At 35.0% G+C, this 14,240-nt stretch overlaps 1 protein-coding gene across 2 annotated transcripts; it reads left to right on the top strand.

Moving 5' to 3' along the window:
- Nucleotides 1-4,061: 4,061 nt before the first annotated feature.
- LOC128239121 (uncharacterized) lies at nucleotides 4,062-10,306 on the top strand. 2 transcript variants are annotated; one of them, XM_052955615.1, is made up of 4 exons: nucleotides 4,062-4,164; nucleotides 7,690-7,854; nucleotides 8,444-8,529; nucleotides 9,692-10,306. In XM_052955615.1, the coding sequence occupies exons 2-4, from the start codon at nucleotides 7,711-7,713 to the stop codon at nucleotides 9,894-9,896; spliced, it is 435 nt and encodes a 144-aa protein (XP_052811575.1). In that variant the 5' UTR covers nucleotides 4,062-4,164; nucleotides 7,690-7,710; the 3' UTR covers nucleotides 9,897-10,306. The 2 variants fall into 2 exon arrangements, with proteins under 2 accessions (XP_052811575.1, XP_052811568.1); XM_052955608.1 differs by lacking the exon at nucleotides 4,062-4,164 and adding an exon at nucleotides 5,580-5,735.
- The last annotated feature ends 3,934 nt before the right edge of the window (nucleotides 10,307-14,240 follow it).

The following is a 14,240-nucleotide window of genomic DNA, read 5'->3' as shown; positions in this document are numbered from 1 at the left end:
AGGTCAACAGTTAGTCGTATTCGGCTCCTCCGCAGGCAGTTTCCGAGTTGAGAGGCAGCTCTTACTTTCCAGTGAGGTGGGAAATAACAGAAGGCATTTCAGATATTTACAAGGGCCAAACCAGAATTTAAATTTGGGGTATCTGGCATGCTAATATATCGATTTACAACAATACAATCTTTCTACCAAATTGATTCTGCCTAACCACTCTTAAACTATCTAACGAATCTGCGTACCGAACAATGTCTTTTTTTTAGGTTCTGCGTACCGTGTATCACCCTCCCATGAGTCCTGAGTACTCATTGTTTACAAATCCTATGAATATGGTATACTAATGGGGGGTGGGAGACGGGGAGACCAGCATCTTGCCCGTATACTCTTAAATGAAACATTGTATTAGCAAACTATATTACTTGGAGCTTGAAAGGCACATTATAGATTTAAACAAATGATAGAACCTAATTACCGAAAAGTGAGAATAATCATACTCCTTGACCCATGATCGTCTGGTACGGTGGAATGCCTTTGCTTATCCCCAAGCAGTCAGTTATCAGTTCTCATATCTTAACAATTATAATGATGTTCAGAATATAAACGTGGTATACAGTGAATAAGGCTTGAATCTGTATTTGTATACATGATAGTCACTTGAAATGTTCAAGGTGACGAGGTATACAGTGAATTAGGCTTGAATCTGTATTTGTATACATGATGGTCACTTGAAATGTTCAAGGTGACGTGTTATACGGTGAACCCGCCTTAAATCATCTTTAAATCAAGTTCAACTTTTATTTCAATAAAGGAGAAAAAAGTGATAAAATATGCCCAATGCACCATTTCGGACTAGTAATTGTTTTCTTCCCCCAAACTCCCCTGCCAACATTTTAAACCAAATAAACAACGTTTCTGACGGAGGGGGGGGGGGGCAAGTTAAAAGGTTACGCCCCTAAGATACGCCCCCAACGTCAAATCCTGGAACCGCCCCTGCAAAAAAATCTTTTAATAGCTTTCAATGTTGTGTTTTTTTCACTCAAGGGCAAGTTAACAATAGGCAGATTTGAATAACTAAATTACGCATTGAGGCCAAGGCTGTATTTGCAGCGAGGGTATTGAGAGAAACCTGAGCATGTTAGATAACATTTTAAGGCGTATGATTGTTAAAAGGTACTCGCTCGTGTTTTTGGATCAAAAAATATTTTATTCAGTAATGCGTCTGAAAACACGTATTATATCATTATTTTACTCTATGATATCGAAATTGCAGAAAAAATACAGTTATAGACTAAAAAGTGATTTGGTGAAGGGTTCCAGCTTTTGATATCTTAGTTTTAACACTCGTAATGATTTGCCACACTTTATTTCGTCATACAAAAACATGAATTTCACAACATGAGCGAGCACCTCAAATATGTAGGTTGTGGTCATGTTTCAATTACCGTCACCAGCGTGTCGCGTATGTGTCATTTTTTGTTTCAGCTCGTCTATTCTATTGTCATAGTGTTGATGTCGTCGTCGCAACATTTTAAACCTTGGCCATAATTCAGAACCCGTACAAAATGTCCACATGAAACAGATGCGTACAAATTCCTCAATTTTCAAAACGCAAGAATATCTCTAATGTTTTTTTCTGTACTAAAATCAGATGCTTTTATTTTTATTGAAATCGGTCTTTATCCGTCGTCCGTCCGTCCGTCCGTCCGTCCATCCGTCAACAATTGCTTAAAAACCATCTTCTCTGAAACTACATGGCCAAATTCAATGAAACTGCACAGGAAGCTTCCTTGGGTGTCCCTCTACAAATATACAACCAGTGATCACGTTTAATCAACAACAACATCAACAACAACACCAGCAACAACAACAAAATGGCTGACTCTGTTTTGCTTAAAAAACACATCTCCTATGAAACTATCAGTCCAAATTCAATGAAACTTTACAGGAAGCTTCCTTGGATGACCCTCTACAAAAATACAACCAGGGGTCACCTTTGATCAACAACAACAACAAAAACAGCAACAACAACAAAATGGATGACTTCCTGTTTTGCTTAAAAAACCCATCTCCTCTAAAACTACCAGTCCTAATTCAATGAAACTTTACAGAAAGTTACCTTGGGCGACCCTCTATAAAAATACAACAAGGGGTCACGATTGATCGACAACAACATCAACAACAACAAAATGGCCAACTACCATTTTGCTTTAAAAAAAATCTCCTCTAAAACTACCAGTCCAAATTTACTGAAACTTTACAGGAAGCTTCATTGCATGACCTCTACAAAAATACAGCAAGGCATTGAGATTGATCAACAACAACAACAACAACAACAAAATGGCCGAAACTACCAGGCCAAATTCAATGAAACTTTACAGGTAGGCTCATTGCATGACCCTTTACAAATATAAAACAAGGCATCGGCATCAGTAAAGATATGTTTAAATTGCAACATTCCTATTAGTGCTTTGTCACAGAGCTGTGGCCCTTTACTTAGGTGAGCGTTTTAGGGCCATCATGGCCCTCTTGTTATTTTGGTAATTAAAATGAAATGAGTTCAACTTAATCAATTTTGCCATTCGTTTGCATCCCTACTAATGAAGCACCAAAAAGAATAGGGTTTTTTTGGTCATTTATCAAGTGTAAACCTATTCTGTGCCCCTTTAAGCTATTCAATTGGTATGCCCTTTAGACTGAAACAGCACACGCTTTGGCATCGGTTTTCGGTGTCCAACAAGAAAATCCTAAGGTGAGTATTTTTGCGTGATAAAAATAATGCAAAATGTTTTATAGCTGCACTCTCACAGAATGAACGTTTTGACAACTTTTTTATTTCGTGTTTTGGAACGAGCCATTTTTTGCGAAAATCCATGGAAACCAGTTATATAAGACTGCAGAAAAAAATAAGATCCCAGATTTTTAGATTTAAGTTCAAATAACGGTTTAAGCCAAAAACATTAATTTTCGAACGGAAATATGATAATCTCCGATCTGATTTTGGTCAGCAAACATAATTATCATTAGTTTGCAGATATTTACGCAAAAATTTGCTCTTTTTAAGATAAATAAATAAAAAAAGTTGTAAAAATGGTAAATCTGTGAGAGTGCAGGTTTAAATCTATACTTTCTAACTACATAATTATACATGTCTATCAAATGACTACGAAGTATTACGTCGAAACTGTTAAAGCGTGTTGATATTATTATACGATAAAACGAGAGGTATTTGCTTTTTTTAAAATACCAATACGGAACATAGATAGCCCTCTTACAACCATGACAGTTTTCTGATCCTAAATCTATCTCAGGAATGAAGCTAGGGGCGTTAGTATACTATGTTGAAACTGATAGAACGTGTAAATAACGAGAGGTATTTGCTTTTTAATACACCAGTACGGAATAGAGACAATCCTCTAACTAATGCACCAGTCAATTGTAACCACGGCCACCTCAGGTTCGGGGGTATACCGGGGATAGCCGGGTAAATGGCCGTGTTTTTACCTTCCAGGTGGCCCCGCAGTGCCGGGTGAATGCGCTTGTTTTGTCTTCGCAAAAATATAGAAATATAGCGGGGATTGGGCCTTACCTAGGGTCCCTGGGGTGCGGGGGCATTTGGCGGGTTTTTTACCATCTGTTCGTCCCCGCAGGGCGGGGATTTTACCCGGGGTTGGCTGGACCGAAAGACAAAGTCCCTGCTATTCTCCGGACCTGAGAGGGCCGTGGTTACAATAGACAGGTGCATTATGTTTCCGTTTCATCATCGATTGTTATCTGACTCTTCATCTACCTAAGGGGTGGAGCCAGGATTTGGCGTTAGGGGCGTAGGTGACTTTTGACACGTGCCGACCCTCTCAAAAAATCGTTATCCAGTGATAAGATGGCGGCCGAAGGACCACCACCTACATATATATGCAGACCTCTAGTATCTAGCACCTATCCTACGCCCTTGGTATATTGTCTGCACTACACCAATCTCGTGGTGCATAGCGCGTTGTTGTTTGTCAACCACCGATGATTGGACAGGCCCAGGGCTAAACTCCGTACGTCTGGTGCGGGCCGTGACACATCAGTTAAGCAGGTAGGGTTGCCAAGTATTTAGGTTAAATTGTTATACAGTTGATAGTATTGTTACATAGATTTACGACGGATAAGAGTGTGTTTAGTCGGAAGGTATGTTAATTATAAATTTTTATCTGTTTCTAAGATTTGTTTCAAGACATCTCATACTTTTTGTTTTAATGTTGTTTCCCTTTATTTAAACATTCTAATATATCCAGAGAATGGAGGAAACAGCGTTAGTGGTTACTTATGGTCTTCTAAGTTATTATTAACGTCGGGACTAACCTGGCGCCCATATATTGTTCACAAAACCAAATATAAAATCTTTGGGAAATGCCTTTATGATAGCTTATACGCACGTTCAGGAGCTTTAAAATACATCAAAAACAATAATGACTAAATTTAAATTAGTTGGTTGTTGTCGTTAGTGTTCAGTTTTGAAAACTTACAATAAATGTTAACTTTCTTAGTGTATGGCGCGAAATGCCTCTGAAATAGTCTGCGCATGCGCGACCTTCTAAATAACCCATTTAAATAAACCTTTTAAATGACGAAAAGGAAATTTGGTGTTTGTTTTTTCCAAAGGGTTTCAAAATTATAAAATATGATTTCGCTTCATTTGCGGAGGCATATGATAAAATATAAGATTAGTTAATTTGATTACCACTATTAAACATCGTTTACTTAAAACAAGCTACTTAGAATTGTTTAGGTTGATGTATCATTTCATTAAGGGTTCAATGTCTGTTTAAGGTGAAATATTAGTTTGATTTTTGAACAAATCCTTAAAATAATGAATGCATTTCAGACAATGTTATTTAAAACGGTATGGATAACGTTTATTGCCCATTCATTTCAAAGCACCGTGCTTTCATTTTTTTTGAAGAAATAAAGAGAGGATTGAAAACCATAGACATTATAAACATTCCATTTATCAAACTTTAAATAATCTTGTTCGATACTTTTTGCAATAAACAAATTTAAAGTCTTAATTATTAGAGCATACATAATACAGATCTTGACATAATAGGTATTTGTGGTTTTACAAAATATCAAATAAGTCATAAACGCTTTTAGTAAGAAAAGGGATTGTCAGAAATAACAGGGTAATTTGTGGTTTATTGATACAAATGTAGTTTAAATTAGTTTTAAACACTTAAAATAAGACAAGAAACAACCTTTAAAGCTCATTGTTTTTCATAAATATCCATCAATTTTTACTTTAATCTACAGTCATAAAAGTTAAGAGTCTGTTTGAACATGCGATGCAGTAAAATAATGTTTGTAAACATGGTCATATAGTGAAGATCTTCGTACAAATACTTCATCCCTCCATGTTAGACCTGACAAACTTATGAACGTTGATGAATCATATAATAAAACATCAAGATGTCCTTTTTACCTGTTCGTACATGATAAAATATGTGTACGCTGTTTAACCTTTATGAATGGAAAAGTTTCAGTACTTTGAACACAGATTTTACAAACATTAGTAAATATCTAGAGTGAAACGTTCCGCTGATTTTACTTTTAAAGTAGGTAGATATTTTTATTTCGATTTAGAGATGCTGGCTTGGCTCAACATAGCGTGACAATATATATATATAACCTGTTACTTAAGCAAGGTAAAATCAGTGATCGTTCGTAGCTTGATACTCCGCATTTATTTTCATTTAACTCAGGTAAGATTTTTTGTTTATTTATTTGGTATTTGCAAGGTATTGGAACGTATTTAAGATATTATACGTTTGTTTATTATGTTGCGTTTGAAACTTTCTTTTAAGCAAGTTATTTAAATCGGAATTTAATGATTTTTTTTTATTCTTAATGATATTGTTTGTGAACCCATTTAGTAAATGTTATATGCACGTTGCATATATACATTCATAAACACGTTTTGCACTTAGATTTGACATTGTTTACACGTTATATATATAAAAAATATAAAAATGGTGATAACTTTAATCTTTCTATCTTTGTCTTGTTCAGATATTTTGCTCTGACAATGTATGGAATGTGAACATAAATATTTGCAAGCGATATTTACAATGTTGATACACGTTTAAAGTGACACTCTTATTCAAGATCAATACACACACAATAATGACATGTATAACAAACATCAATTTTGACTGATAAACCTTTAACTGCTTACTAAATAATGCATTCATGGAAATTATTAATTACTGAAAACAATATTGTAACCGTATACTTTAATAGCAGAAAGCGCAAAAATATTAAATGATTGGTGAATTTACTATAGTCTCATAACGGTAGAAACACGGTGTTTTCTGCACATTTCTTTCAAATTAAACTCGTTATCCTTCATAAGAACCATTGTTTTCGATCTTTTTTCGTCGCTTTTGGAATATTTAAACAAAATTATAAATTGTGGTAAATCTTATTTGCGAGTAAGAGTGCATCTTTAAGGTATTTCAACTATTCCTTGAGGGCTGTAGATTTAATTACTTGTATTTGAATATTAAAACACGGTCAGATTACAGCATTACTTGCAAATCTTTACCGATGTTATTCATTCTAAATTCAGGCTTCTTTTTTAATTGTGGATTAGAATAAAACTGCTTGCAGTTTTTTTTTGCAGGTTAAATTGAAGAAGAACATAAATAACATCAAATTCGCATTAATGTTTAAATATGAAGAAGAACATAAATAACAACAAATTCGCATTAATGTTTAAATATGAATTGTTATTTTCATCGAGTTGAACTCATGGAATAAAAGTGTGTACTCCTTTAACAACAACTTTACCTTTCATAGTGCATACTTTGACTATTCGTATGCCTCAGCAGGTATCTATAGGCATGTTCAAATCGAGCCGACAGTTCGTGCGTCCGTCAATTTTTACGTTTTTCGGTGTCCAGGCTGTATAATAGTCACAAGGAGAATTATTTTAAAGCAAGCTGAAATTATACGAAATTCTCGTTTCACCCTAAGGTCTAACGCCTGAATGGATTCATTTATAGCCACATCTATTAGCACTCGTCTCCAGTTACATTGTAACATATATCAATGTACCATACCACCTTTTTTAATAAAATTAATTATAGCTTTTTAGTTAATGTTTTTTTAACGAATGTTTTACTTTTACCGCTTCAATAACGAACTTATTTTCGAAAACATATGGTGGTTAAGGAAACAAATAAAAAGATATGTATGTAGCCGAACTTTTTTGAGGATTTCTAATTGGCCTAGTTTGAACTTTTTTATTTTTAATTGTTAAGCAAAAAAAATGTAAATATAATGGGCTGTTTATTAATAAACGTAATTATTTTCATGAGCTGTGCTTTCAGTGGTCAGTGCCAGTGGGACTGTTGGATGGATTGACATTTTAATTGATCAGAAGAGATCTGAAAACAAAAATCCAATAAGCAGATTAAAACCGCCAAATTCTTAATTTTGCATTACAGTCAAAACTCGCTATGTCGAAGTCACTGGGCATTCGAGATAACGAAGATTCGAAATAACCGGACCAAAAAAGTGTATAACTTAACCGAAAAAGAGGTTGAAATAACCAGAACATCGAGCTAACAGAGTTCGACATAACGAGTTTCGATTGTATTTGGTTTCATTAAGTGTGTCTTGTGGAATTATTTAACTATTTTTCTACATTTGCAGTAACATCACCAATCGACCAGTATGTCTCTTACCAAGCAAGAGTGCGAGGACTTTTGGTCCAAGGCGGACAAGAACGGGGACGGGCAATTGACCATACAGGAACTTGACAAGGCCCTGAGGAGCATCCTCCCGCCTGGAAAGGGACCCAGCAGTAAGGACGTCGTGGTAAGTGATACTTACATTTGTACTATTATATCTATATATTTACTATTACGCGTGTGGTATTAATAGTCATAATTAAGAACTAGCATACACATAGTCATGTAAGAGATACTTACTATAACATTACACGTGGTTAGAATAATCATAATTTAGTAGTATTCTTTTACTATAGTCATGAGCGTGATTGTGCAAAGAGTAAAGGTCATCTGTTACTATTAATTTTCATGTGTTACTATTTTTCTAATATGCTGCTTATTTTGTCATCTATAACCGACATTAGTAAAAATGTAAATACCAAGTTAATTAACAATCGGTACACAATTGTTTTCATATCAAACACGATATGACGTTTTATAACGTTTGTTTTGTTCACCATTAGTAGATAAAAAAACATCGTAAAAAGGAAGTGACGTCAACGTCATACATGTACACTGGTTAATGACGGAAAGTTGTTTAGTGGCAAAATACATTCAGTAACGTTAATAGAAATAGAAGTATTATATAGACACAAGCATATAAATATTAAAATAATATGGATCACCATAGATACAAAAGCATGTAAGCAATTATTTACACATTCTTTTTTTTTCAGTACATGTTTTCGGCTGTAGATAAGGACGGAGATAAATCCGTCACCAAAAAGGAGTTTTTTGATGAGATGGAGAAACCCCCAAGAAGGTAAGGTTTGTTAAGGTGAATATTACTTAGGAATCAATTGCGACGTTGATGTCAACGCAGTTGGGCTGGTCAAGGTGTGTTGAGGACCCCACGCGTACTTTCATCAGCCCAACTGCGTTCATTTCCCCGATAATGACATAAATCACGCAATTCATTACTTATAGTTACACCAATAGTTAATAATTTCTTTCAAGAACTGTAAAATAATACTTTATTTCATTTGAGAAAACCTTACGGTTATGGATTCTCACCCATTCATTTATAAATCATATTACCGTAATTACGTCACAATAACGCGGGAAAATAACGATAACTTTAAATCAATTTTAAACGTAAAATTGAAACGCTAATGACAACAATTCATTTAACATACCATAAATTAACACTTTCTAACATGTTGATTAAAGGTTTTCGTGGCCTATGGGCACAATACAATCAATAACAAGATAAATACTTTTCAATTTACATGTATACTAATATGCAATGATTCGCGATCCGAACATATCCGAAGATGTTGCGTTCATCGGAAAATATTCGCAATTGCCGAAAAGCATTTTATTTAAGAAAGATACGTTGAGGTGTAAATATTTGGATATGAGCTCGAACAAGCGGTCGGTCGATCGATGGTGTTTTGTAACATGTTTATATTTATATACATAACCTACGGGCATACCGAATGCCATGGCATGTATATTTAATGGTCTGCGAGAGTTATTCATATCTGCATAGATTAGACTCATGCATTAAAGCTGAACTCTCGCAGATTGAGCGTTTTGACACTTTTTTATTTGTTGTCTTGGAACGAGCCAATTTTATGAAAATCCATGGAAACCTGTTAAATAAGACTGCTGACAAAAAATTAGATCGCAGATTATTATATTTAAGTTCAAAAATTGATGTTTTATGCATTTTTCTAAAACCGTTAGTAATGGTTTAAGCCATAAAACATTAATTTTCGAACGGAAATATGAAAATCTAAGATCTGATTTTTTGTCAGCAATCTTATATCATTGGTTTGCAGATATTTACGTAAAGAATTGCTCTTTCCAAGACAAAATTAATAAAAAGTTGTAAAAATAGTAAATCTGTGAGAGTGCAGCTTTAAACTAGTCTAGTGTGTAAAGCCCAAAATGAAGCATTTTTCCTGCTATTGACATTGCAGGGAGACGTTAGAGGAAACTTTCAAGAAGTACGACAAGGATAATAGCGGAAGCTTAAAACGTGACGAGATCGAGGCCGTTGTGAGGGATTCCGGAGCCTTCAAGGGGGGTAACGTGAAGGAAATAACGGATGACATCATGAAAGAAGCCGACACAAGCGGAGATGGAGCTGTCGACTTGCAGGAGTTCTTGAAAATCGTCAGTTAGATTATGAAATTCATTGCTTTTTATGACGTCTTTGGACTCAAGTGACGTCATGGAGTGTAGACTGCCTTTAATGGCATCTAGGATTAAAAAAAAAACATTGGTAGATTTATTTTAATATGAAAGAAAACTATTTAATCTTGTTAACGAGTTTACGTTATGTTAAATTGTACATTGTTTTAAAATATGACGGTGTTTAACAAACAAAACATCTGTTTTGAGTTTCTGAAAATTAGATTACATAATTTCAGTTAGTTCAGTAAGAACATGGATATGCTCCAGGTTGTCTTCGTATATTTTGTTTTCATTGATATTTTAAAAAGATATTCTTTATTGCCAATGATTATTGTCACAATGTAACAATGCACATTTTATAACAAGTAATATATTTTATATTAAAACTATAAAAAAAAAAATAACGTCTCATCCTTAACCCCTCGGCCAATTAATTTTTAACGTTATAAACTCAAGAGATCGTTCAATTAAGCACTGTGGTAACTATGACAACGAGAAATACGAAAGGAATTATGTAAAAAATGGATGGTCCGATTTTCAAACAACTGTATAGAAATATTCATTGGGTGATATTTTAGTCAAAGCAATTCGTTAAATATAACAATGCCACAAGGACACGGGCTGATGTTCCTTTACGGCAAGGGAGGAAAATTCATTCCTCCTTTTAACACATAAAAACTATTCAGTGTCATTCTCATGACGTTTTAACGCCATGTCTTCATTCTGAAGTCTGGGTCAAAACGTTGCTTAAAACCCAAAGTTTGTGACTAAAATTATGTCCCAGGGCACTTGTAAATATGTGATGGCCTTCTAAAACCGAGGTATACGATTAAAAAAAGAGTATATCAATTGTAATTTGCCCTAACCTTTTGTAGTATAAACAGTAAAATATTTTTGATGAAGAAGGGACTGAGCAAGCGCAGTTAAAACCTAATTTATTTCATATTTCTGAAGGAGGTATCCTCTACCCGCCCCCTCGAACCCATTCAAACGTTGGTTGCGTCCCGTTTTCTCGGGAGGGTCCTGTTATGTTTCAACGGCCATCTTGCCGAAACCGACGATCATTCCCGGTCGAAAATTGGCATTCGTGTACAATAATTCTAGCTAGAGATATAGACTATATATCTGCGAATGCGTATGTCTGGGTTTATGGAAATGGTTCAAGTTGTCGGTATACGACGTTGCGGACGACGTTATAAAACGTTCGACTTTTTCTTCAATAAAAAGACGAATTAAATGTATGATAAATTATATCAAAGCATGAGCGAGCCCAATCACTCATTGATCGGTTGGCATCACTGATTATCGATTGTGATTTATTTTCCGATTCTCAAAACTAAGGCTACGTCAAAAATCGCTAAAGAAATTGTCATGAAGGTGAACAATTTACTTCTCTACTTGTCAGACTTTTAATAGCTTAAATTAGTCATTATGCTCATTGGATCGCCGGACAGAATCACTTTTAATTATTAAGTTCAGTTAAAACTAAATTTATTTTACAAAAATACTAAATAAGTTTCATTTTTAATAATTTAGAAAAACTCTTACAACCAAATGGTTTCAACCGCCCAATTTCTATCAGATTTCGAGCTTTGGTAGGGTTGGATATCTCGAACAAGCAACGACAGAGATTCGTAGCTACATGTAACCGTTTTACGAAACTTTTCGTACCGTAATGTTGACGATCCGCTAATAATTGAGACGAGACATCTTGGCCATTAACTTTATTGAACTAGTGTGACGAACTGGAGAGTCGACGCAACCATAGTGGTTCTCTTCAACTCGTCAGTGGATTGCCTCTTTCGGAGCTTCTCGGCCATTTTTATCGAAAACAACCCCGGATGTATTTGATCGGTCTACAAACTCAAAAAAAGGTACGTTGAAGTCCGCTGCAAGTAGATCGCGTAGTAATTTTATATAGCAGTTAAACTTTAAGACTGAACTCTTGGGAATCTTGCATTAATTATGTTTGCAATAATACACTTCACTGGCAATCAATTTAAACTTATATAAATAAATAAAACTCTTAAACACTACATTTAAATAATGATTTACGAACTACTTCAACTGATGTACCAGCATACATCCGAGATTGTTTTCGATAAAAAATGGCCGAGGAGTTCCGAATGCGGATTGCCTCGGTTGTATCACAACTTGTAAAAGTCCCATCGAGTGTGATTCAGAGCGTTGAAAGTGGAGGCTTACATTTCGTCAACCTTTAAGTTACAATAATTACCAATTTATGCGTTTTTTATGTCCAAAAACCTATGAGGTGTGAGGAAACACAAATTTAGGAAGAAACGAATAATTCTTGCACCATTTTATTGGTTACATTAGCTGGTAATGGGTATTTTGTCAAACGGAGTGTGTGAGTCTTTTATTACTCAAAACATTAGTGCTTTTGCGCATAATTATTTAATAGCTATGTGGCACATGACTATGTACAATGTTTCATAGGTGTTTATTATATATTTTCTAGCAATTTATAGCGTTACACGCTACATGTTACAACTCACCGGCTCAAACAGATCTATTGATCATTTTCCTTGTTTGATATTTTACGCTCCTCTCAATTTAAACTTCAGCTCGCACAGGTCTGCCACCTGGGTTTATATTAATATTGCAATATAACCTTTATTCATCATTAAATGTTACAACATTCATAGCCATGAGACATAACTTATGAAACAAATCATAAATATGCAATTCATCGTGAAGAGCAATGACATAGTCAATAGAAAAGTAGATTATTTAGTATCAAATTATTCATAACATTATAAGATTCTCGATCGTAATTAAAATGCATGAAATAAAAATTTATTAACATTTTGAACAGTGTTTCCGATGTTTGATGACATAAGTGTAATGAAGTTTTGTTTGTTGGCCAATGGCAAAATCAAATCGTTTTAGGTATTGTTTCGTAAATCTGTTAACATGTAACCGACATTGCAATCTTTACGACTTAATATTTTACGTCATCTATAATTCGCGAACGCTGTCATTTTCCAACAATTCTTAATCTGAAATATTATGATATTATTTTATCTGGGTCCCGACTATTTCGGAGGAAATGATATTCATTTTCGAGGACATTCATGTTGCAAAATATACATATTATATCTGTTCTTAGGGTGTTATGCACCAGTCAATTGTAACAACGGCCCCCAGGTCCTTGGGTATACCGGGGATAGCTGGGGAAATGGGCCGTGATTTTACCTTTCAGGTGGCCCCGCAGTGCCGGGTAAATGCGGTGGTTTTGTCTTCGCGCAAAATAGAACCTAAGATCCCGTGGGTGCGGGGGTATTTGGCGGGGATTTTACCATCAGTTCATCCTCGCAGGGCGGGGATTTTAGCCGGGGTTGCCTGGACCGAAAGTCAAAGTCCCCGCTGTTCCCCGGACCTGGGGGAGCCGTGGTTACAATTGACTGGTGCATTATGGTGTCTTCCTGTTTCGAATTGTAAAATGTATTAAGTCGATAATAATGATATGAAACTATGAGATACTTCCCGAGTGTTAGAACTGTGGGATTTATGGCAGCTGAGGACTTTAAAGTGACACTCTTATTCAAAATCAATACATACACATGTATAACAAACATAAATTTTGAGTAATAATCCTTCAACTTCTTACTAAATAATGCATTTATGGAAAATAGATTACTGATAACAAGTATATAACCTATAAAAAAGCAAAACTATTAAATGATTGGTGAATGCTAAAAGGTTTACTGTGATCTACTGTTGTCTCATAAGGTAGAAATACTGTGTTTTCTGCACCTTTCTTTCAAATTGAACCCAATATCCTTCAAAAGAACCACTCTTTTCGACATTTATTAGTACTTTTTGGTAAATTAAAACAATTGTATTACATATGATAAATCTTATTCTGGAGTAATAGTCAGTGTGTGTATAGCACGTGATAAATTGCGTCATAAATGCTATGTCGGAAGGCAATATTTTGCTTCGGATGAAGACTTTAAACAAAGATACCTTCACTATTTTTTCACCATTTTAAATGAAATATAGCGCAGTCTACGCCGCTTTAGGAGCCCCGCCTTCGGTCTTTTACCAGAGTTTGATTGAGAGTTTAATTTTTAAAACACTTCGACAAACCTTTTCACAATACGGCCGTCGGACGGAGCACTGTCAAAACATTATTTTGGAAACAGGTTTGTCGGAGTGTTTGATGAAACTAATCACCTTATTAAACTTATGCAATGACACAAAGGTGGGGCTCTGTAAGCGCCATAGACTGCCCTTTGTTTTATTTAATAGTTAGTGAAAAGTTATCTTGGATTTAAGTCTTTAATTTAGAAAAAAATGCTGCCTTCC

This window comes from Mya arenaria, chromosome 1 (genome assembly GCF_026914265.1).
Source record: "Mya arenaria isolate MELC-2E11 chromosome 1, ASM2691426v1".
NCBI classification, from domain to species: Eukaryota; Metazoa; Mollusca; class Bivalvia; order Myida; family Myidae; genus Mya; species Mya arenaria.
The sequence above is the reverse complement of the archived record's forward strand: the minus strand, read 5'-3'. Positions and strand labels throughout refer to the sequence as shown.

Excerpts from the sequence above, each read along its gene's own strand:
- LOC128239121 (XM_052955615.1), top strand. The coding sequence starts at position 7,711 with ATGTCTCTTACCAAGCAAGAGTGCGAGGACTTTTGGTCCAAGGCGGAC. Across the intron at positions 7,855-8,443 it reads CCAGCAGTAAGGACGTCGTG|TACATGTTTTCGGCTGTAGA; the intron begins GTAAGTGATACT and ends TTTTTTTTTCAG. Across the intron at positions 8,530-9,691 it reads ATGGAGAAACCCCCAAGAAG|GGAGACGTTAGAGGAAACTT; the intron begins GTAAGGTTTGTT and ends TTGACATTGCAG.